Source organism: Haliaeetus albicilla, chromosome 12 (genome assembly GCF_947461875.1).
Source record: "Haliaeetus albicilla chromosome 12, bHalAlb1.1, whole genome shotgun sequence".
NCBI lineage: Eukaryota > Metazoa > Chordata > Aves > Accipitriformes > Accipitridae > Haliaeetus > Haliaeetus albicilla.
The window spans coordinates 30,373,984-30,396,009 of NC_091494.1; the positions used below are offsets into that span (position 1 = coordinate 30,373,984).

Consider the following 22,026-nt stretch of genomic DNA (forward strand, 5'->3'; position numbering starts at 1 on the left):
TTGCTAGGCACCCGCGTTGCTAGGCTCCGCCCCTCAGCGTGACTGCAGGCAGGGGAGTTCCGGTTGGGTAAGCCCAGTCGCGTGACAGCGGACGGTGGCCGAGCCGGGCCCGCGAGTGGCGCCTCAGGGGCGGGTCGGTTGGAGAGGCTCTGGCTTCTCATTGGCTCGCCCGCATCACATGGCGAGGGGAGCGGCCGAAGCCGCCGCGCGCCTATTGGCGGCGGCGGCGGCGGGGGCGAGGGGACGAGCGCGGATGTGGGCCCGAGCGCGGGCGCTGCCGCCGGTTTTCGGCCTTGCGCGGCGGCTGGTGGCGGGCAGGGCCATGGCCGAGGGCTCCTCGGCGGCGCGGCCGGCGCGGCGGCCCAAGGACGTGCCGCGGCACGTGTGGGCCCGTGAGCGGCGGCGGAGCGCGGGCACGGGCCTGGCGGGGCCCAACACCGTCTACGTGCAGGTGGTGGCGGCCGGGAGCCGCGACGCGGGCGCCGCCGTCTACGTCTTCTCCGAGTTCAACCGGTGAGTGTGAGGCCGCGGGGGCGCCCCGCTGGGGGGCTGGGGCCGGGGCGCCCCGTCCAGGCCTGCCCTGACGTCCCTTCCGCTCAGGTATCTCTTCAACTGCGGCGAGGGCACGCAGCGGGCCATGCAGGAGCACAAGTAAGTGGGGGGCAACCGCGGGGGGGCCGCCCCGGGGCTGCACCGGTCCCTGCTCACCCCCACCCGCCCCCATCTCGCCCCTCAGGCTGAAGATCTCCCACCTGGACAGCATCTTCCTCAGCCGGGTGGCCTGGGCCAACGTCGGTGGGCTGCCAGGTGAGGGGGGGGCTCGGCACGGGTTCCTCTCGCAAGGTCCAGCCACAGGCAGCAGCCTGTCTAGGCCAGAGGTGGTTGCTTTGCAAGCTGCCTGATGGGTGGCGCGTGGGGTCTTTTACGGGGTGGTGGAGAGACGGAAAGCGCTGTCAGAACGGCTGGATTGCACGTGGGGCTCTGCGGTGCTCCCAGATGCAGCGTGGTCTCTGCGACAGTGGATGTCAGCACGTGGTGGAAGAGGTGCAGCCTCCCCAGCGTGCATGCCTTTATCTTCCCAAAATCTTTTAGAGTAGAAGGCATTACCGGTGTTACATTGCCAGCAGGGAGCTGTTCGTGAGTCAGACTAATTTGGGTTCAAAGGGACCTGCAAAGGTTTCTGGCCCACTCCTGTCCTCAAAGCAGGGTGAGATTACAACAGATTGCGTAGGATCTTGTCCATTAAAATTCCAGAAATCTTCAAGAAAGGAAGACATTAACAATCTGCCCGGGTAACTTGCTCCAAATTGTGACTGTCAAGATTTGTAGATATTTTCTTTATCTGTGGAGATGAGTGACGTGTTGAAACTGCCACAAAGCTGAGGCAAAATTGAATTTGGATCCAAGTTAAGTCCTGGCCTTCATGGAAGAGGCCCAGCACTCCTGGGTGGTGAGAGGGATCTTTCTTGTGTGATCTAGTGGGGCTGTGATAAAGCTGTTTCTCTGCTTTCTTTCAGGTATGATTCTTACATTAAAGGCTATGGGGCTTCAAAGATGTGTTTTCCTAGGGCCACCAAAGCTGGTAAGTAGGGGAAGCTTGCAGAATGGAGAGCGAACCCTTCAAATGTCAAAGCTTACCTTGGAATTGAGAGAGCTGGTATCAAAGGAGTGAATCATCGTACAGGTGTAAAATGCTGGTCAGAGTTAGTGCCAGCCTGAAGGTTCTTCCAGAAGGGCTGGCTTTAAAAAACAAGTCTCTTCAGATACACACAGGACAGCATCAGACTTCTGCTCCTTAAAACTGTCTTGTCAGCTAATATTCTAGTGAATCATGTTTTGGAAAAAACGCATCCTCTATTCTTCTGTCTGCTTCCTCCTCATTTTCTTTTAATAGAAACTTGGTCTCTGATCTCCTGCTTAATGTGATCCTTGCCAGCCTAATGCCATGTCTAGGCTGAAACTGTCCAATCCTCAGAGTTGTTTTAGTTCCTTGCAATATCTGCTGACTAATTATATTGATGGAAGGGATGGGGAGAGTGGTTCTGTATTTTCCTTTCTCTCTCTAAATGAATAATGCTCGCTGGAGGTGGGGCACCTTCCCAGTGCTTTCTGCCTGGCTGTGTGCTGCCCAGGTTTTGCCTGACTTGGCATTGAGCCTTTGACTTCACTGAAAGTAACTGTAACTCCTGAAAGTGGCTTGTAATTGCACTGCCTGGGCACGGCCTCCTGATACACTGTCTCTTTTCCAGCAAAACTACTTGAAAGCGATTCGACTCTTTCCTGGACCCCTAAAAAGGATGGATTTAGGTATGTAGGTCAGTGATGTGTAGTGAATATGAACTTGTAATTTCTTTTTGTTTCCGCTGTAGTCAAGGTTTCATTGAACAGGAACAACTTTTGAATAAATGCCTCTGGTTTAGATCCACTCAAAGAAAGTTTTAAATATTTGTTTTGATCTGATGCACTGTTCAAATCCATCACAAGAACTGCCTGGAAGAAAAACAGTGTTTCCAGCTCTGTTTCTGGTAGGCCACTTCCAGTCTGTCTGATTAGTAAACAGCATTTGGTTTTAAAGCACTGTAAAGGCAGTTTGCTTCCAGAGTCTGCCAGTGAACTTGCTTACTGTGGTATCATGGACTACTTTTTGTGGATGATGGGCTTTTAAGAACTTTAATTATTCATTGATCTTTGCAGTTGGGCAGAGAAAGGGAAGGGGGACATTCAGCAGGTTTTGTTTAAGAAAGAAAAAAAGATATCTTCCTGATTGAAATTCTTGTAGAGTAGGAATCTCTTCTTATGAGCTTGTTAATGCTGGTTTCTGATCTCTTTCCAGCTGTGCAATTGCACACAGAACCTGAGTATAAGGACGAGACGATGACGGTCTACCAAGTACCTCTTACAGGTGAGCACGTGATGCTGTAGTCAGACAGGAGAAGCACTTGTTCAGTAACTATGCTTAAGGTGGTTAAAGGAGAGGCTTCTGTTTGCAAGCCTGAGTAAGGAGAGGTTTATTAATTTGCATGTTTTTCTCAGGAGGAGGATCTCTTTAAAAGAAACAAGACCTGCTGAGTCAGGGCCTTGGTTTGTTCCTTTAGGTGTGGGTGTATAGAATGACATGTGAAACATCACTGGATTTGGCTTTCTTAGCCAACTGAGTTTTCTTACTGCTGGAAACTGTGATACTTAGAGTACAGGCACAGTCTTGACAGAGTTTAGCAGTTTTGAGAGAATCTGAAGGACTTGGATGATGGATGGCTCCTGAAATAAGTGACTAGAGCATGCACACGTAAGTCAGACTGGGGGGAAGAGCTCTGTATTCTGGTGCAGTTTAAACATGATTGTCATGGAAGAGGGAATGCTACTCATGCTTTTCTTATCTGTCCTTTTTGATTGAGTGATCTTTGTCTGGTTTTATTGGATTTGGGACAGGAAAACCACTAGCTGCTGAAAGTACGTTGCCTCAGAGTCCTGGAGCATCAACCCAAGGTGGAAATAGCCCTAAAGGGGACATAGGGCCTGGATCCCCAAGAGCTGCACAGCAAAGCTTGGAGGAGGGCAAGGAAAAAGAAAGCCCAGAGAAAACAGGTGAAAAAAATGGAATGACCTTTTTAACTTTAACGAAATAACACCAAATTAAGGATTTGTCCTCTGAGCTGTTTGCTCTCTGGATGTGAGGTCTGTGGAGAAGCTCAGCTGAAGGATTACATGGAGCAGAATGAGTTCTGGTACTTTGGAAGCTGACACAGAACTAATAAGGCCTAGAAACTGGATGTGATTCCTACCTGGGGTGAGATTAGTCCCTGTAGTAGTTTACCCCTGGCTGGAGTGGGTGCTCCAGCCTTTGTAATTTAATTATGAGCGGATGTTGAGGTTGATTGCTTTTCAGTCTTGGGCTTTATTTTGGTTTCTCATAGCTGAAACCATGGGCTCTCTGGCCTTAGGTGCTTGTAACATTTTGCTGCTGGGCTCCAAGTTGGCTGGATGATGTTGTCCCTGTTAATACTTTAGTAAACATTAACATGTTTTGGCTTTAAGAAAAATGATAGTCAGTGATGATTCTGAGTAGTTTTGCTTTGTTTTACAGATGATGAACAGAAGTGTGCAAGCAGGCATTCTGATCTGGTGATGGCTTTCCTTTGTAAAGTAAGCTTGGACACAAAGATCTCTAAATCAATGTAGAATAGAATACAGAATAGAATAGAGTATTTCAGTTGGAAGGGACCTACACCGATAATCTAGTCCAACTGCCTGACCAATTCATGGCTGACCAAATGTTAAAGCATGTTATTAAGGGCATTGTCCAAATGCCTCTTAAACACTGACAGGCTTGGGGCATCAACCACCTCTCTAGGAAGTCTGTTCCAGGGTTTGACCACCCTCTCTGGAAAGAAATGTTTCCTAATACCATTAGGACATTTCATCCCGCTAAATAGATTTAATTTGAGATAGCATTTTCAAGCCAGACTTCGAAGCTATTTTGTGATTCTACTTTTCAAAGGTCAGCGTAACTGTAGCGTGAGTAGGAATGTGTAAAAACTAGAGACGTTTTTTAGAAGTGTTCTTTATAGAGCAGCCAGTTAAGAGTATACAGGTTCTGTTCTTGCTTAATGTTTACAGTAGGGAAGTCTGTCTGGCTTACTTGGCTAAAGAAGGAGCAAGAAGCAGCAGCGTGATCTTGGAAACCAGAAAGTGTAGTAAGAGCTTTTTGGGGGTAAATTAGACTAGTGGCTGTGGAACTGAAAAGGAAAAAAAAAATTCCCTTGGCTTGTGGGGAAAAACTTAAACTGGAAGTATGTGGATCTTGTTTCCTGGCCCTCTTTATGTGGCTGATAATTCTGTTTTATTTTACTCTCTTCAGATTCACCCGAAGAAGGGAAAATTCCTAGCAGCTAAAGCACAGGAGATGGGCCTGCCAGTGTGAGTACAAGATCCCAGCCTGGCGGATGGGGCAACCCCAGGTGTGTTGATGTTGGCAAGCTAAATACTTCTATGGTCTTGTTTTCAGGGGAACTCCAGCCATTCTTCCCATAATTACAGCTCTCAAAAATGGGGAGAGCATCACTTTTGAGGGCAGAGAGGTAAGATGTATCTGTACTTTCTGCTGTGGCTTTGCCATCTTCCTTCCTTCACTGGGCTCCCAGGGTGACAATTTTTTTGTTTTGCCTACCAATAGGTATTGGGATACGTTGGATTTTTTTGTTTGTTTGTTGGGTTGCGGGGGTTTTTTGTTGGCTTTTTTGTGTTTTAGGGGTTTTTTTGTTGGGTTTTTTGTTTGGGTTTTTTTTTTTTTTTACACCCATCTTGAGGCAAGGGTGGATGATGGTTGTCTGCCTATTCTCTCTCATCCCTGCTAGGAGGTTGGCATGGGTTTTGCTGTTTTTGAGCTTTGAGTGGCTACTTCTGGTTAGTAAGTGGTCTCTGTTTCAGCCCCAAGTTGTTGCTGAATGTGGCTCCTGTTGGGTGCGTGTCTGGGGCTGTTTGCAGGGGTATGATTAGGGCAGTATGCTCTGAAATTAATTCGTTTGTGAGTATGGCTGTGTTTCTGCTATTTGTCAGACCTTCTTCACGTCCCCTTCCCAAAGCTGATACAGGTCTAGGAGTGAACTAGTGGAGTTAATCCCTGCATGTTTTAAATCTGGGGTTTGAATGCCTGTGTAACTATCACTCCATTGTAACTCTGTTTGCACCTCTTGGACCAAAAGAAGTTCAATAGTTCCTGTGTGCAGGGTCTTAATCTCTCAAGCACTAGTTTGAAGTGAGAGACAGAGCCAGCTCTGGCCATGTCCCAGATGATCTGTAAGTGAAGATCCTAACCTGGGAGATAGGATTGACATATCTTTGCATCATAAGAATTTCTCAAAGCCTTTTTTTCTTAAGCATGCTTTTGCTACCATCTGAATCTGCTGTGGGAACCTAGACGCTGCTAAAATTCCCTTCCTTACATTAGGTTGTGGTCTGCTCTGAGACCAGGGTTGGGATTTGTTGTTACACAGCAAAATGCAAACTTGTGTAATGAGAGCAGAAAGGGAACAAGAACTGCAGTGGCTGGGTTTGCTGAGCATTGAGCCTGCTTGGAGCTGGCTAATACAGCACCTGCTGAAAGAGTCGGACATAATGATGCAAGAAGGGCTGTGTGTGTAGCTTGATTGTGGTGTGATATTTGTGTATCTGCCTGCAGCTCTTCCCTGAAGAACTGTGTACCCCAGCTGACCCTGGCCCAGTGTTCATTGTGCTGGAGTGTCCTCATGAGGGCTTTGTGGATGCCATCTGTGAAAATGAGACCTTCCAAAGGTAATGGGACTGGATGACCTGGAGTGTTTGGGGGAAGGCATCTGTGCTGAGCTCTGCCAAAGAGAAGTTCTTGTCCTATCCTAGATGTGTTGGTTCTTGTGACTGATGTCTGAGCTGTTTGGCACTGTTAAGGAGCTAGAGACGCGAGAAAGGACTGGTGGTGCATTTTGAGCCTTTTAGGAAAGGCAGGCCTGTGCAGGACCTGTGGGGTTCTCTAACTGTCACAGGCCTGTCTTCCCTCAAGAGCCTCTGGAGAAGGAAATGTGCACTGGTGTCTTGCTGGGGAGCAATGTAGAGACTGCTGCTTCCCTGTGTGGTGGAAGCACGGACTGCATGTAATGGCATGTTAGGCTTCTGAAGGGCTCTGCAGATGTTGGTGCTCTTGGAGGAGAGGAGCTGCCTTGGGGGTAGAGTGGAGGTGTCAGCAAACGGCAGGCTTGACGCTCATGAAGCCTTCTGCCTACTGCGATGTGGAGCCTAAAGCTCCTGTGCTGTGCTCTGAAGATCTGTGCTCTGCCTGCTTCAGGGGGGGCATCTCTGGTAGCACCAAGATGGAAGAGGGGAGGGGATGCCAAGGTGGTGGAGGACTGAAGCACAGGTATTCTTTCTGTGTCTGAATGTGCCCCAGGTACCAGGAGGGATTTCCTGGGAACCAGGTGGCCTTGGTTATTCACATGACTCCAGAGTCAGTGCTTCGAGACAGCCGCTACCAGCAATGGCTGGAAAGGTATGTGATCTTCTGATTACTTGGTTTACTGTCACTGTTGGGCAGCAGTGTGTTCTTACGGTGCAGATGTTTTTCCTGGAGTAGAAATAGCTGTTGGCTAGCAGCAGGGCTCTGCTGGCTCCGATGAGATTTTAGCTAATGGCTCAGGCGTGCACATATGCCCAGCTCTTACATGGGGCTGAAGCTGTTGTGCTTTTTATTGTCCTCTTACAGATTTGGACCTGGAACTCAGCACTTGGTGCTCAATGAAAACTCCTCTGCAGTGCACAACCCACGCAGCTACAAGATCCAAACTCAGCTGAACCTCATCCACCCAGAGATCTTCCCTCTGCTCACGACCTACCAGAGCAAGGTAGGCCAGGCCCTGCTTGCCTGTGTACCTCATGCTTCCAAGGAAAGAATGTGTTTAATGTCACTTCTCCCTGTAGGAAGAAGAGGCAGTGTGTAGTGTGCCCATTGTGCGAGGAGAGTGCCTCTTGAAATACCACTTCAGACCACAACAGGAGTGGCAGAGGTCAGTGGGAGTCTTCTTTTGACTTACCAGGTTTTGGGTGTTGGCTCAAAGCAGCTTTTCAGTGTGAGTCTGTGCTGAGGGAAGACTGTGCATCAGCATCCTTTGCAGATTCTTACTGACTGGGGTAGCTGCCAAGCTATCAACTGTGTTTTGGGGGGTGTGTCCCTGTCCCAGAAAGTCTCACACAAGGTGTAGGACATGGATGAGTGAACCACTGAAAACACCACCTGGCCAGTGGTTTGGGGTGTTGTTTCTGTCCCTCGCTCTTTTGTAGCCTCGTGCTCCTCTGTCCTTTGTTTTGATCTCATATGTTGTGCACCCAGCCATAGCTGTGGCAGAGCAGATGGTGGCAGGGAGAGACTTTTTGGGGAGTCAGGTGAAAGTCTTATCAGGCTTTCTGGGTCTTCAAATGGTATCAGAGCCAAAAGCCCTGGGTGGTTAAACAGTTGCAGACTTCTCCACTGGTGCTTGCTTTGTGGGCAAGTGAAGCTGCTCAATGAAGATCTTGAGGGCAGGGGACCACATGGTGCAAGGGGGTACCAGCTGCCATGGCTCAAATTTGTGGTTCTGTTGGGCAGAATAGGAGGACCCTGATGCCAGGAAGAGTTTAAGTTTCTCAGCTTAAGGTGTCTGAAGGCCTGTAGTACTGCACATGCTCTGATGCAGGACCAGGACACAGGTGCCTTATGCTTTTGAGCGGTGCCTGGAGCCGTTTTAGGTGGTTGTTCCTCTTCCAGCAGTCTCCATGCTGCCTTGCAGTGCCCTCTAGTGTCTGGCAGCTCTCTGGATCTGGACAGTGCAGGGCAGCATAGTGCTGTTCCAGCAGCTTCTCCAGTTTAGTGGAATGATTATTTCTGTGGTGTGGCTCAGCCCAGCCGGGCCTTTTTGGTGCACACCATGCTTGTGGATGTATCTTCTCTCACCCCTCAAAATGGAACTTGGAAGGAACATTTGACTTTTTGTTGTAAGGCTGTTTTGGCATGGTAATTTGGCACTTTGCTGTAAGAAGTGCTGTCTTTTCAGTTCCTACCCTGCCCCATCTGTTATGTCCCAGTTTCTCAGGACGATGACTCAGGTTTGCTGATTCCCAGGTCAGGATTAAGGTGAAACGACACCAGGAATCCTTTAACTGAACAAAACTCAACTTTTATTGGCTCACAACAAGAATTGGCATGCTCACCACAAAAATTGATATGCTCACAACAAAAATTGGCAGGAAACTATGCCAGTAAACTGTGTAACAAGTACTAACTATGCATCACCAAACATACTACAGGCCTTGCTTATCTGGGAATCAGTTCAGGGAAGACAATAAGGAGAGCCCTCCCATTGATTCACGAGGTTCAGAGCGGACCCCCTTGCTTTCTAGACTCCTCAGAGAGGAGCCTAGGGGTGGCTGGATCCGCTCTTAGTCCCAGACTTGGTCAGCGGTTTATGTCTAAAGGGATGAGGTGTAGGGATTATGGAAAAGGGAAAGAGAGAGAGAAGAGAAAAATTTCACCGGTCCTGGGTCCAGCGTTGGTTCTGTCAGCTGAGGGGTCCAGTCTGCTGAGGGGTCTGGTTCCGGTGGGCTTGTGCACGTGGGGCTTCAGTTTGTGTCCTTTTATCATTCCTGCCCCTCCTTCAGGCTAACATTAGGCTAATTAGGTGTCATGCACGGGTTTGTGAGCCTTTGGGCTTGGGGGTTGTTTGGGGAGTAACTTCCTCTTTCCTGCATGGTGAGTTGCCCTGTTCAGCATATCAGAACAGCACATCAGAACAGGGAGCTGTGCACCCTCCAGCACACCCTCCCCCTCCTGTTGCTGATGGGTGCTGATCGGCTTCTCTTCACCTGTGGTTCCTTGCTAGGCAGAGTTACTTGCAGAGTTAGTCATTAAGCAGAACTTGTCCCACCACAATGTTTGAGACATTTAACTCTTTCAGTCTCTCACACCCATCCTGATACATGGCCTGTTCTTTCAGAGATGCTGTGACTGTCTGTGATCATGATGCATTTGTTAGTGAAGCCTTGGATCTCCCTGACTTCCAGACTCGTGTGAAGGAGTGCAAAGAGAGCCTTTCTGCTCTACCAGGTAAGGATCAGCAACTTGTCTTGGATCAGTGTAATGAGAAGTAGGAGGTCTTGGTGACCCGCTGCTTTAGAGCCCAGACAAAGCTGTGAAGATGCAGTTTTCCTGCTGCCTGTGAGGTGCTCTTAAGTCCTCCTGTGCAGAGGACAGGCTTAGTGCAAACTGAGTTAGCTCATTTCAGTTGGATTTACGCAGTGTTGTGCTTCTGGTTTTCTGAAGCTGCTAGGTTTGGGAATTGAGTGTTGTTGGGGGCAATTAGAGACAAAGCAGCTGTGTGTTATTTCTCTGAGTTGATCAGAGCTCTGCTCATGTTGAATGCTGTCATAGCAGCCACAGTGTGAATCCCTATGTCTGGGAGAAGTCTTGGTCTTAGAACCAGCTCCTGGTGGGGCATTTGGCTCTGAATTTCAGTTGTCTTGTTGGCAGTGAGGCTTTCATGACATGACACAGCACCGCTCACTTGCTGTCTGGATCCTGATTCTGGGGAGAGTCAGGGCACCATAGAGCAGGAGCCAGGTACCTCTTGAACTGCCAGCCCTGTCATGGGCAATGAGCAAGAGTCCTTGTTTGCCTGCCTTTGCATATACAGTTATGCGTTGTGATGTGTTTTCTTGGTGGTGCTTATTCTGTCTTCTGTCTTCCCTTGTAAACCTTGCTGCTGTAGGAAAGCCAGAGGCTGAGGGAGGCAAAAATGAACATGCTGACCATGTAGACTCTGGAGTTACTAGGCTGTTGAACTAAATGGTGTCTGATTGGGCAGTATGTGGATAACATTGACTTACAAATCCTTGTTGTCTGTTTTCTCCAGGTAATGTGGGTGCTTATCCTGAAATTGTGTTCTTGGGAACAGGATCTGCAATTCCAATGAAAATCCGAAATGTCAGTTCTACACTGGTAAATACCAGGTAAATCCCAGTGTCATGCATTCTGCTTGGAGAGGCTTAGTGTCTCAAGAGGGTGTTGCCCAAGGGCTGTTTTGACTGGTGTGTTGATGACACAGGGAGAGTGCCCCTATTGTGGAGTCTGTAGGACTTCAGTTTCAGGCACCTGTGTCTCCCGTAGGTGGGGAAGACTTGAGAGCCACCTGTAAAGACAAACGTTTAATGTCTTCATTCATTTTACCATCTGCCCTAAGGGTGTGTTCAGCATCAACACAAGACCAGAATGAGCTATGCAGACAGAACAGTCTTTCTAAAGCCTTGGCTAGTAGGACTGGAGTAGCATTTAGAGATGTAGAGCACTAAGAACTCTCTGCCTTCCAACCCAAAAGATCCCCCTCCTTGAATGGACCCTGGTCAGAGCTCATACAGTGGCTGCTAAATGTCTTTGTCACTTGTCTTGCCAGCTCTACCCGATCCCTGCTCTTGGACTGTGGAGAAGGAACATTTGGACAGCTCTGTCGCCACTATGGAGAGCAAGTTGACCAAGTGCTGTGTAACATAGTAGCTGTGTTTGTGTCTCACATGCATACTGATCATCATTCGGTAGGTTGAGTGTGTTGGAAGAAGGGGTTCTGTGCAGGCATGCTCTGCTGTTTGGGATTCAATGTAGCAACAGCTGATGAATGTAGGCTGCCCTGCTGTTAGGGCTGCATTTCCCCTCTGCATCTCCCAGGCACTGCTGAATCTGTGTTTCTACTCACCTCCCTTACTGTTAGGGGTCCCCTGCAGACTTGCTGGGATCAGCCAGAGTTGTATTTTTTTTAGTAGTGTCCAACCCAGGTCACAGAAGTACCAGTTGGTCTATTCTAGGACTTATCAGGGCAGGCTTTTTGCTGGTCTGCTGTCTTGTGTCTGGAAACCACACTGGGTCTAAGATGTTGGGTAGAGACTTTCTGCTCTCTGCCCTTCTTTTGGAAGCAGACACAGCAGCACTGGGAAGGGCTGAAGGGCTTGTGTTGTGGGCTGCTGGCCACCAGCTTGGGGCATAAGCAGTGACAGTGTTACAGCAGCTCAGCAAGTTTTCCAAAAACTGCAGCTTGCTGAGCTGCCGTAGCGCTGTTGCCACTTACACCACAGATATTTCTGACTACAGCTTGCTGTCTTGTTTATTCCCTTTGCAGGGGTTGTTGAACATCCTGATGGAGAGGCGGAGGGCTTTTGTAAGTAGTACTGTTGTTTCACTGCTCCTGAACGTGTCATGGAGTGAGGGTAGGGGAACTTCTGAGTAGTGGAAAAGCACCATCGTTTCCCTAGGTATTTCTTCTCTCTGATTTGGCATATACCTAGTACTGATTTTTTTCCCCCTGCCTCTGCTTTCCCAGGCAGCCCTTGGTCAGGCTTTCAGCCCTCTGTTTCTGGTAGCACCTGAACAGATCATGCCTTGGCTACATGAGTACCACAACCACTGTGAAGAGATTCTCGGAGACATCAGGTGAGTGTTCTGTGTGGTATGCAGAGAAATGTCCTTGCTGAGTCCTTATTCAAGGTGAAGTACTGTCATCCATTCCCCCTACCCCTTCGTTAAAGGCAACTCTGACTCCTTCCACTGTGTGTAGAATTAGGATGTGCAGTTTGCAAAGGAGAGGATAGGGTTTGTCACTCAGTTGTGCTACTTAATAGAGGCTTACATGCAGGCTTTCCTTTTCCTTAGGAAAGGGGATTTGGGCAAGTGAAAAAAGATTCCTGGAAGAGAGTATTTGACAGTGGGGAAGAAGTGGTTGGATGAGTTACTGCAGCACTGGATAGTGAAAGCAAGGGGGAAAAACAGATGGGTGCACAAAAATGTCTTGTTTGTAAGGTGCTGAACTGAGAAGAAGAAATAGGCTGCTTAAAGATAAGATCAGGTTTTACTTTGTACCTGTCCTTAGTTCTCTCTTCTCCCTTCCCTCACAGAATGATTACTTCCCAGTCTCTTGTGAAAGGCTGTGAAAACATCAAACCTAAAGCCAAATGGTTTGTCAGTTCTCTGTTAGAGAACTACGACTTGGCTGAGGTAAGCTCATGAGCTGACAGGGTCAGTTGCTGAGAGGGGCAAGAGGGGACCTGAGGTGTAACACTTGTATCCTTGTTCAGTTTCAGACTTGTGAAGTCCAGCACTGTAAAAATGCTTTTGCATGTTCAATGATCCACAAATCTGGCTGGAAAGTAGTCTATTCTGGTGACACAATGCCCTGCATGGCCTTAGTACAAATGGGTAGGTGACAAAAACCCCCTGCTTCAAGAATCTCGGGGAGAAATGTCTTGAATTGTTAGTATCCAAAGCAGGCACGCCTGAACCCTTGGTGCTATGCCTGCAACACAGTGAGGGGTTAAGGGGAGGAAATGAGAGTTCATGTAGGCTGTTGAACTAGTCTATATTCAACTGAAGAATGAATATATGATTATTTGCACAGGTAAAAATGCTACCCTGCTGATCCATGAAGCAACATTGGAAGATGGCATGGAAAGAGAAGCTATAGAGAAGACACACAGGTGGGGTGTATTCTGCTGTCTATCACTATTAGGAAGGCAAAGATGCTGAGCTGGGTTTTGTCCTTGGAGCTGGTGGTGCAGGGCCCAAGTCCTGTAGATGGTTCTGGTGTGTGTAGAGCTCTACAACACTAAAAATGGTGTGTTACTCATTACACCAGCTCTGTAACCCTCTGTCACATCCCAATTTCTCAGGGCGATGACTCAGGTTTGCTGATGCCTAGGTCAGGATTAAGGTGAAACGACACCAGGATCCTTTAACTCACAAAACTCAACTTTTATTCACTCACAACGAGAATTGGCATGCTTACAACAAGAATTGGCAGGAAACTACATCAGTAAATTGTGTAATGTGCTAACCATACATCACCAAATACTACAGGCCTTGCTTATTTGGGGATTAGTTCAGGGAAGACAATAAGGTGAGCCCTCCCATTGAGTCACGAGGTTCAGAGCAGACCCCCTTGCTTTCTAGACTCCTTCTCAGAGAGGAGCCCAGGGGTGGCTGGATCCACTCCTAGTCCCAGACTTGGTCAGCGATTTATGTCTAAAGGGATGAGGTGTAGGGATTACAGAAAAAGAGAGAGAGACAGAGAATAGAAGGATTTCACCAGTCCTGGGTCCAGCACTGGTCCAGTCTGCCAAGGGGCCCAGTTCCAGTGGGCGTGTGCACATGGCGCTTCAGTTTGTGTCCTTTGTCACCTCCTTGCCCCTCTTTCGGGCGGGCACTCAAACTCATTAGGCTAATTGGGTGTCATGCGCGGTTTGTGCTTTGGGAAATGGGTCGGTGGGCTTGGGGGTCGTCTGGGGAGTTGCTTCTCCCTGCCGGCAGGGACGACCGACCTTTGACCTTTGTGCCATATATGGTGAGCTGCCCCGCTCAGCCTATCAGAACCGCGCGCCCTCCGGCCCGCGGACTTGTGCAGTCTGTTGCTGGGTGGGGTTCGTTGTTCTGCAGAGCAGAACTTGCCCCACCACCCTGTTTGGGACATTAACTCCTTCAGCCTCTGACACCCTCACAGCTCCTCTGAACATCCCCCAAGAGGAATGGGGAAAGGTTTTAAGTATATGGTAGTAACTCTACAAATAGACTAGTCCAAAGGAAAGGCCTGATCACATTTTAGGGCTAAGCTCAAGAAGTAGAAGAGTCACCTTACCCCTGCAGCCAGCCATGCAATTCAAACTGAGCGTTGCAGCCAGCGATACTGAGTGCTGCCCCTAGCAAAAGTGGGGAGACCTGAGAGGAGCTTCTTGGAATTACATGTGAGTTACAATGCAAGAGAGCTGGACTTGTTGGCACCCCTGGGATGAGTATTTGAATAAGCTCATGATCCCAGTTCGTGGAGCTCTTAAATGCAGAGCTCCAAGTAATTACAGCCGCTTTCCTGTACTCAGAGTCATTTGGAAGTCAGAGACTTGCCACCAGTGCAGGTTGTCAGAGGAAGAGGTGCCTGGGTGTACCTGCGAAGAGCAGGGACACCTTGTGCTCAGCAAGTGTTAGATGGTATCCGCTGTTGGTGCGATCTGACCTTAGATGCAAAGCAGCCTGCCCTGCCCGGTTGGAGGGCAGTACTAGCCAGCCTGTGTGTGACCGGGGTATGCGGTGCCATGTTCCTGTTCCTTTTGCAGCACAACCTCACAGGCGATTCAGACTGGGATGAAGATGAATGCAGAGTTCATCATGCTCAATCACTTCAGTCAGAGATATGCCAAGATCCCACTGTTCAGTGAAGACTTCAGTGAGAAGGTTGGAATTGCATTTGATCATATGAGGGTAAGTTGCGAGCTTTAAGCCAGACTGTGGGAAAGGTTTCAGTGTTACTTTGGGATGGCTGGTGTCGTGGTTTAACCCTAGCCAGCAACTAAGAACCATGCAGCCACTCGCTCACTCCCACCCCACCCAGTGGGATGGGGGAGAGAATTGGGGAAAAAAAAGTAAAACTCATGGGTTGAGATAAGAGCAATTTAATAGGACGGAAAGAAAGACACTAATAATGATAATAGCAACAATAATAAAATGACAATAATAATAATAAAAGAATTGGAATATACAAAACAAGTGATGCACAATGCAGTTGCTCACCACTTGCCGACTGATGCCCAGTTAGTTCCTGAGCAGCGATTCACACCCCCCCCAGCCAACTCCTCCCCAGTTTAGATACTAGGCATGATGTCACATGGTGTGGAATACCCTTTTGGCCAGTTGGGCTTAGCTGTCCTGGCTGTGTCCCCTCCCAACTTCTTGTGCCCCTCCAGCCTTCTTGCTGGCTGGGCATGAGAAGCTGAGAAATCCTTGACTTGGTATAAACGCTACTTAGCAACAACTGAAAACATCAGTGTGTCATCAACATTCTTCTCATACTGAACCCAAAACATAACACTATACCAGCTACTAGAAAGAAAATTAACTCTGTCCCAGCCAAAACCAGGACAACTGCTTGTGATTTAAATTCTTCACTTGTAATGTATCAATACACCATCTCCTGAAGAGGAGTCTCCTCTGAAACAGCTCCTTTTACTGCTGGCAGCAGACATCACCAATGTGGGGAAAGAGTGGCATGGAGTGAGACAGGTGCTGATGGCTCTTGAGAACAGAAGTCTACTCTTAACATACTGGGTACTTGCCTCATGTCACCTCTATCCTGTGCATGCCACTCCCAGCTGAAAACCTAATTTTGCTTCCATTCCCACTCCCTTCTCAATTGGTGTGCTGCTTTAATGGCTTTCTGCAAAAGACCTCCAGAAGCCAAAAGCTGCTGCGATTGGGTTGAACGCAGTCATAGCAGTGAGAATAGCTCACTAATTGATCAAAACTTGTATAGTGTCCACATAATTTCTTGTGAAGAAAATGTAAATAACTTGGCATATGGGATCTGTGGACTGACTGCTGTAGGGTCGAAAATTATGACCTGCCTGCTAGTGTCAATGCAGCTGAAAATTGTCAGCGATGTTAGGGCTCCTCAGTGCTGGGTGCTGCACAGAGGAATAGGCAGTGTCCTGCCGTCTGAACAGGCAAAAGATGGGGCAGGAGGAAGGGAAACAAAAAGCAATTCTAATGCAGGTGCTCCTGTGCTTGATGTATTTCAGGTACGTTTTGGTGACTTTCTGACCATCCCGAAGCTGATCCCACCTCTGAAGGCTTTGTTTGCGGATGACATAGTAGAAATGGAGGAGCGGAAGGAAAAACGGGAGATGCGGCTTCTGAAGGAGACTGCTGTAGTCTTGGACAATCTGACTGGTGGTGAGAACAAGGAAGCACCATGCCAGAAACGGAAACAAGCCAAGAACCATCAGAAACTACCAAATAAGAAGCTTAAAACAGTAAACTGAAAGAAACAAGGTTGAGAATGCTCTGCTCTGTAAGAGGTGCCCTGCTCTCTGCAGGCCTCGGGAGTGCACAGTGCCGCGGGCACCATGGAAAAAGGGGCTGGCCTCAGCGTCTGGGTTTGCTTGGTCATCAGTGGATCTCCGTGGGCTGAAGCTACCAAGCATGCTGTTAGCAGTGCGAGTCCTTGCGGCGACAGTATCTGCCCATACAGTTCCTGTTCCTGGGTCTCACCAGTCCATGTGTCATTTTTCTTTTAGCCAAAAGTTCTTCTCTCTGAACTGTTTTAATTTTTGGTTTTATGCTAGAAGCTATTATTGATAATGTAACAGCAGCAGTTGTGACCTTTGCCAAGAGATCAGGTTTGAGAAGCCCTTGAGGGGCCGTGGATTTGCCAGAGTAAAGTGGGCAGGCCTCTGGATTATGAGGAATGTAACTAGGTATTAGAACCCAGATCACAGGAGCAAATTTCACATTAAAATGGGACCCAATTAATTTTTAGGTTAAATTAGGGATGTGAATGCTACAGTGTTCCCATTTTATTTTGGTTTTCTTGGCTGATTTTTTTTTTTCTCATAAGATCAGTTTTCCAAAACCTTTATTTGGAATCTGAATAAACCCCTCGACATTGTACAGGAACCTGTGTTTTGTCTAGATTGCTAATGAGGACTTAGTAGTGAGGGAAAAGAAATACCTGAATTGCTCCGAGAATTGCCTCGGTTGGCTGTTTCTGCATTACAGCATTGGTGTAAAGACCAAGATCTCACCCTAATGCTGGAGCTTTATGCCTGTTCTAGCTGTGTTCTGTGCCAGCAAAATCATATCCGTGTCCGTTACCCTACAGGCAGGAGCTTCATTTGTCAGTTCAAGCTGGTACCAACTGGGGGTGGCTTTAGAGTGGCTCCAGAACAGACAACTGCAAATTGCCTTGGGCAGATTCCAGCTGTGGATGCAGGGGATGGGAAAGCTCGCAAAGCAGGCAGGTATGGGGAAGGTCTGTGCTTAAGAGGAGTGTTTTCCAGGCTTTCTGTGGGTCAGCTTTGCTTCTTCCCTTACCAGTGCTGTAACTGCGCACGTGTTACGAAGCAGGAGGGGGAGCTTTGCACTGTTTCAATTAAGGAGTTCAGTTTCAGAGGCAACTCAAAGGCACTAGGCCCCCCCGCACTGCTCAGCAAATGATACCAGCATATATTAAAGATTTAAGACTTCATTTTAAGGTGATGGAAAATTAAGGCACAAACTGGCAGCAAAGCGTCTTTTGTTCATTAGCTGCGCTTTAATATTATGCTTGTCTAAAGCAGAAACTGGGTAATTGACACAGCTGGGTACTACAAAAGAGGTCTGCTGGGCTTTTAAGAGTAGCAGGGGATGGGGAATGACTAAGCAGGTACTTGTTATTGCGCAGGTGTAAATAGGATCACATTGGGGTGCCCAGGGGAGGGCACAGTTACTGCTGTGGTACAACAAGCAGCCCCTGCGCTACAGCGGCTCCCCCTGCTTCTTTTCAGAGCAGTAAAGAAGGGTCTTCTATGTAGAAAATAATGAACCACTCCCCATGTAAAGGTGTTAATAAAATGCAAGTACAGCAGTGTTAGGAGACCGGAATGGACAAGATACAGCTCCAGGTGGCTGGTGCAAGTAGGGCGGTGTTGTGGAGCAACGCGATAGGGGCCTGTGCCTGGTGCAGAAAACTGAGGCGGGCCTGGGCTCGCCAGCTTCCCCTCGCCGGGGAGATTGCTTCTGGGGACCCCCAGCTGCGCCGCGGTACGGAAACACCGGGCTGCGAGGAGGGAAGCCGGCGTGAAACCCCAGCCCGGAGAAGCTGCGTCTGCCGGGCGCGCTGGGCCGGGCGCTGGGCCTGCCCTCGCCTTCCGGGCAGGAGGCAGGGGCCGGCCCCCCGGCGTGCCGCTCCTGCCCGGGGCCGCGTCCCCCGGGCAACGGCGGCTCCTCCTCGCAAACAGCCGCCGGTGCCGGCCGGATGGAGGCGGCGGAGCCGGAGCCGGAGCCCGAGCCCGAGCCCGAGCCCGAGCCCGGCGCCGGGCGGCTGGGGCGGTGCGCGGCGCGGGGGCTGGGGGTGCCGGCGGAGCGCTGGGAGCGCTGGGCGGGCGGCGGGGCGGCGGGGCCGCTGCTGCGGGGCTTCCTGAGGGGGGCGGCGGGGCCGGCGCTGCTGGCCTGGCGCGGCCCCGGCGGGGAGCTGGCGCTGGGGCCGCCGCCGCCGCCGCCCGCCGCCGCCCGCCACAAGGCCATCTTCTTCCTCCGGCCGCCCGGCGCCGGCGCCGGCGAGCTGCTCTGCGGGGACCTGCCCGCCGATGCCCTGGGGCACTTCGCCGCCCTTGTGGAGGAGGTAAGGCCCGGGCGGCCCCGCAGTGGCGGCCCCGGGCGCTGGGCGCCGGGGGAGCCCGGGCACCGACGGGTACCCCTGGGGCCGAGCGCTGGGGCCGGGCACTGCCCCTCGCGGGTGGCCGCGGGGAAGACGAAGGCTCCTGGGCCTCCCTCCTGTCTCTGCTGGTGCGCTCGTACCCTCGACTCTGCCCCCGGCGGCACCTCCTGGCCCGCAGGGGTCTTTAGAATTTCTTCAAGCCTCCTAAACCCTGATGCGCACCAGCTCTGGGCCTGTCTAATGGTGGTGTCCTGGTGGGACTGATCCACACCACAGAATGACAGAGGGGCAGGTGCTGGAAGGGACGTCTCCAGGTCATCTGGTCCAGCCCCCTGCCACCCAGAGCCAGTCGGCCAGGACCATGCCCAGGTGGCTTTTGAATATCTCCAAGGGTGGAGACTCCACAACCTCGCCGAGCAACCTGTGCCAGTGCTCGGTTACCCTCACAGTGAAAAAGTGTTTCCCGATGTTCAGAACGAGCCTCCTGTAGCTCAGTGCCCGGTTACCTCGGGTGGGCTGATGATTTGCCAAAGGTCCGAGTGCTTTCTCTTTCTTGTGTTAGTAGCCTGAACCAGACAGCATTGTCTAGATTTATTCCTGATGGCTGCTGACCCGAAGTCTCAGCAGTGAGGCTGTAATGAGAAAGTAGAGGAGCTGCTTGATTTGAGAAGCTCTGGTGATGCTGTTGGTATATTAAGATGGTGACCGACAGATTGGATTCCCAAGAGCAGGCTGCCAGACTGGTTATCTTGGTTTTGTGGGATAACACAGGAGCTTTTGTTTTGAGGTGTTTGATGAGCCCTGCGGTCTTGGTAAGTCTGCACAAACAGCGGTTTTTGCATCATGGCTTTGTTTGTAAATGATGGCAGATAGCATATGATAGGCATTGTAAACACCATCTGCTACTGGGAGACTTTGGGGTAGGAACACTTCAGCAGATCCTGTTAGATCTTCTTTTCTGGCTGCCTTCAGCAGCTGGGATTGTGCGGTCCTGACTGCTTGTTTGCAGGCTTTTCTCTCCCCTCTGTGCAGACAGATGCGGTATTTCTGAAGGGAGCAGATTGTGCCTGGGTTTGGTCCCACTTTCCTCTCAAACTTTACTTTAAGGAAAACAGAGCGGTGGTGCTGGGTCAGGAGGACGGGGTGGGTCTGCGTGAAGGAGAAAAAGGTCTTGGATTTTCTAAGGTTGGGGACATGCATTGTGCTGCCTGCTGCACAAGCACTTCTTGCAGAGTTTGTTATCAGAGGTGTTTAGGACAGTCTTAGAAGAATTTGTCCAGTGAAAGAAATAGTTTGTGTCAAACTTTCTATGGGTCATTTAAGATATCAGGAATAGACACACCAAAACTCTGTATTCAGTGAGGAAGTGCACAGCTGAGCTGTGGGTCACAACTGGGGTGACCTTGTCTGCTTGGTACACTTCACTCTTGTGATGGCTGAAGGGAACACACCTCCGCTCTGCAGAGCTGGGGGTTCATTGTGAGTCCAGTTATCGTTTGAACAATCAAAAAGAAAATGAACAGCTATCATTTGACTGGTTACAACATTACTAGCATTAGCAGTGCACATGATTTAAGTAATAGAGACAAATCTTGCTAATAATGTAGCTAAAACTGTTGAAGGTGAACTCGGCAGTACCTGCCTGTGTTCCCTGGGGTTGTGGTCCCCGTTCCCACAGCTCCCTGGGCATGAAGGTTGCTGATGCCAGTCTTCCTCAGGTCTACAGTGCCAGTCATGGTTACAAAGAATCTGCAGCGCCTTGGGACGGCACCATGGTGGTGCTGGGCTGCTTTATTCCTTTTCAAATTTGTGTCCATTTGTAGCTATTTTTATACCTTTAGTCTCCCCTGAGCCTGGTAACACAAAGGGCTGTTGTTTGTCACCAGGGACAACCTGGCTTTGCCAGGCTGTTGCCAAAGGCTGGTCCCAGAGCGGAGTAGGTGACAGACACTGTGTTGCTGTCACAGCTCAAACAGCCAAAAGCAGCTCAGGTCCAGGCAAGCTCAGCCCAGCCGTGAGACCCCACACTGTTGGGTCAGTACAAACCCTGGGAACTTTCACTGATAAAGACAGAAATCATATTTAGTGGGCTGCAACTTTGGAAAATAACCTAAAAAGTAGCTGTGCTCAAGACCTGCAGTACAGTTTGGATGGGGACCTAGGGGACCCTCACCAACAGTAGATCCCAGGAGGTACAAGAAGACCTTCCCTTTCAGCGCACTGGGGATTGCCATCAAGGGACAGCCTGTGGGTTCAGCCCAGCCCTGCTAGTCTTGAAAGGCTGCCCGAAGCCTGTGACCCTGCCTCCCTCCCCTGCCCGCTGGCAGTGAAATGGGGAGCAAGCACCAGGAGGTGTTGTGAGGGCAAGGGGACAAGAGCCTGTGGAGCTGTCTCTAGTTGCAGGTTTGAGAGGCTGGGAGAGCCTGAGGACAGGGCTGCTAGCTTTGTCTGCTGGTTTCCACCCTTCTCAGCTGCTTGTATTTGGGGAAGAGGGTGTACTAGTATACGAAGTGGGCCTGTAGAGAGGCCCACTCATCATCTGCCCTTGTTTCACATAGGTAGGGAACTGCTTGAGACAGCAATAATATGGGTCTCCAGGCTTGGCGAAGCAAGAAGCCCGGAGCCTGGTGGCCTGTCCATCTCCTGCAGCACTTGTTTCTCCATTGCTGTTTCATGACTCCTGCTATAGGTCATCGTGCCCATCCTGACGAACCAGAAGAACCATCAGGGCTGGCCACAAGTGGTGTCACAAGACATTATGCGTCATGTCCACAGCCTAAAAAGTACTGTTTTCATGGTTGTTGGCCAAGTAAAGGGCAAGACCTTGCTGCCTCTTCCAGCTGGCTTGGAGAGAATTGAGGACATTGATCTGGAAAACAAGAAATCGTGAGTACCACCCCTGGCTCTCCGCTGGGTTTTCTGCTGCTGATGCATGTGCTGTGTCTTCTAGAGATCCTCCTCCCCAGTCATGGGCACTCTTCTTGCTCCCTGTCATCTGCTGCTCATTCAGACTGCCAAGATGGGTGTATTTTGCTCTACCTGCTCTCTAGTTTATGGGCTCCGTCTTTGGGGACTGTGCAATAGTACAGGCAGGAAAAACTCAGAAAGTGCAAAGGCATGTGGGCACACAGAGAAGCAATGAACTGCTTGGATCAGTGAGGAAAAAAAAAAACAAACCCTGTTGGCAAAACCTCTCCTGTTTTCCTGATGCCACTGAACGGGAAGGCAGGATTCTCTCTTTCTCTGGCTTCTGCCTGTCAAAGCATGCTCCCAAGGTGCACTGTTTAGAAGTTAAATTACTCGCTTGTGA

At 49.8% G+C, this 22,026-nt stretch overlaps 2 protein-coding genes across 2 annotated transcripts in view; both read left to right on the forward strand.

The window, feature by feature from the left end:
- Positions 1–163: 163 nt before the first annotated feature.
- On the forward strand, positions 164–16,975 carry ELAC2 (elaC ribonuclease Z 2). Its single transcript, XM_069798866.1, has 24 exons — positions 164–513; positions 601–651; positions 737–807; positions 1,518–1,582; positions 2,250–2,307; positions 2,834–2,902; positions 3,430–3,585; positions 4,085–4,143; positions 4,859–4,917; positions 5,006–5,078; positions 6,179–6,291; positions 6,920–7,018; positions 7,232–7,370; positions 7,447–7,532; positions 9,495–9,604; positions 10,410–10,506; positions 10,947–11,085; positions 11,664–11,702; positions 11,865–11,974; positions 12,436–12,535; positions 12,616–12,736; positions 12,936–13,014; positions 14,641–14,785; positions 16,099–16,975. The coding sequence occupies exons 1-24, from the start codon at positions 179–181 to the stop codon at positions 16,339–16,341; spliced, it is 2,616 nt and encodes an 871-aa protein (XP_069654967.1). The 5' UTR covers positions 164–178; the 3' UTR covers positions 16,342–16,975.
- Positions 16,976–18,106: 1,131 nt separating this feature from the next.
- DNAH9 (dynein axonemal heavy chain 9) overlaps positions 18,107–22,026 on the forward strand; it is a 209,550-nt gene continuing 205,630 nt past the window's right edge. Inside the window, exons 1-2 of the mRNA XM_069798868.1 lie at positions 18,107–18,680; positions 21,406–21,602. Coding sequence (XP_069654969.1) covers positions 18,315–18,680; positions 21,406–21,602 — 563 coding nt within the window. The 5' untranslated portion in view covers positions 18,107–18,314. The remainder of the gene's footprint in view (positions 18,681–21,405; positions 21,603–22,026) is intronic.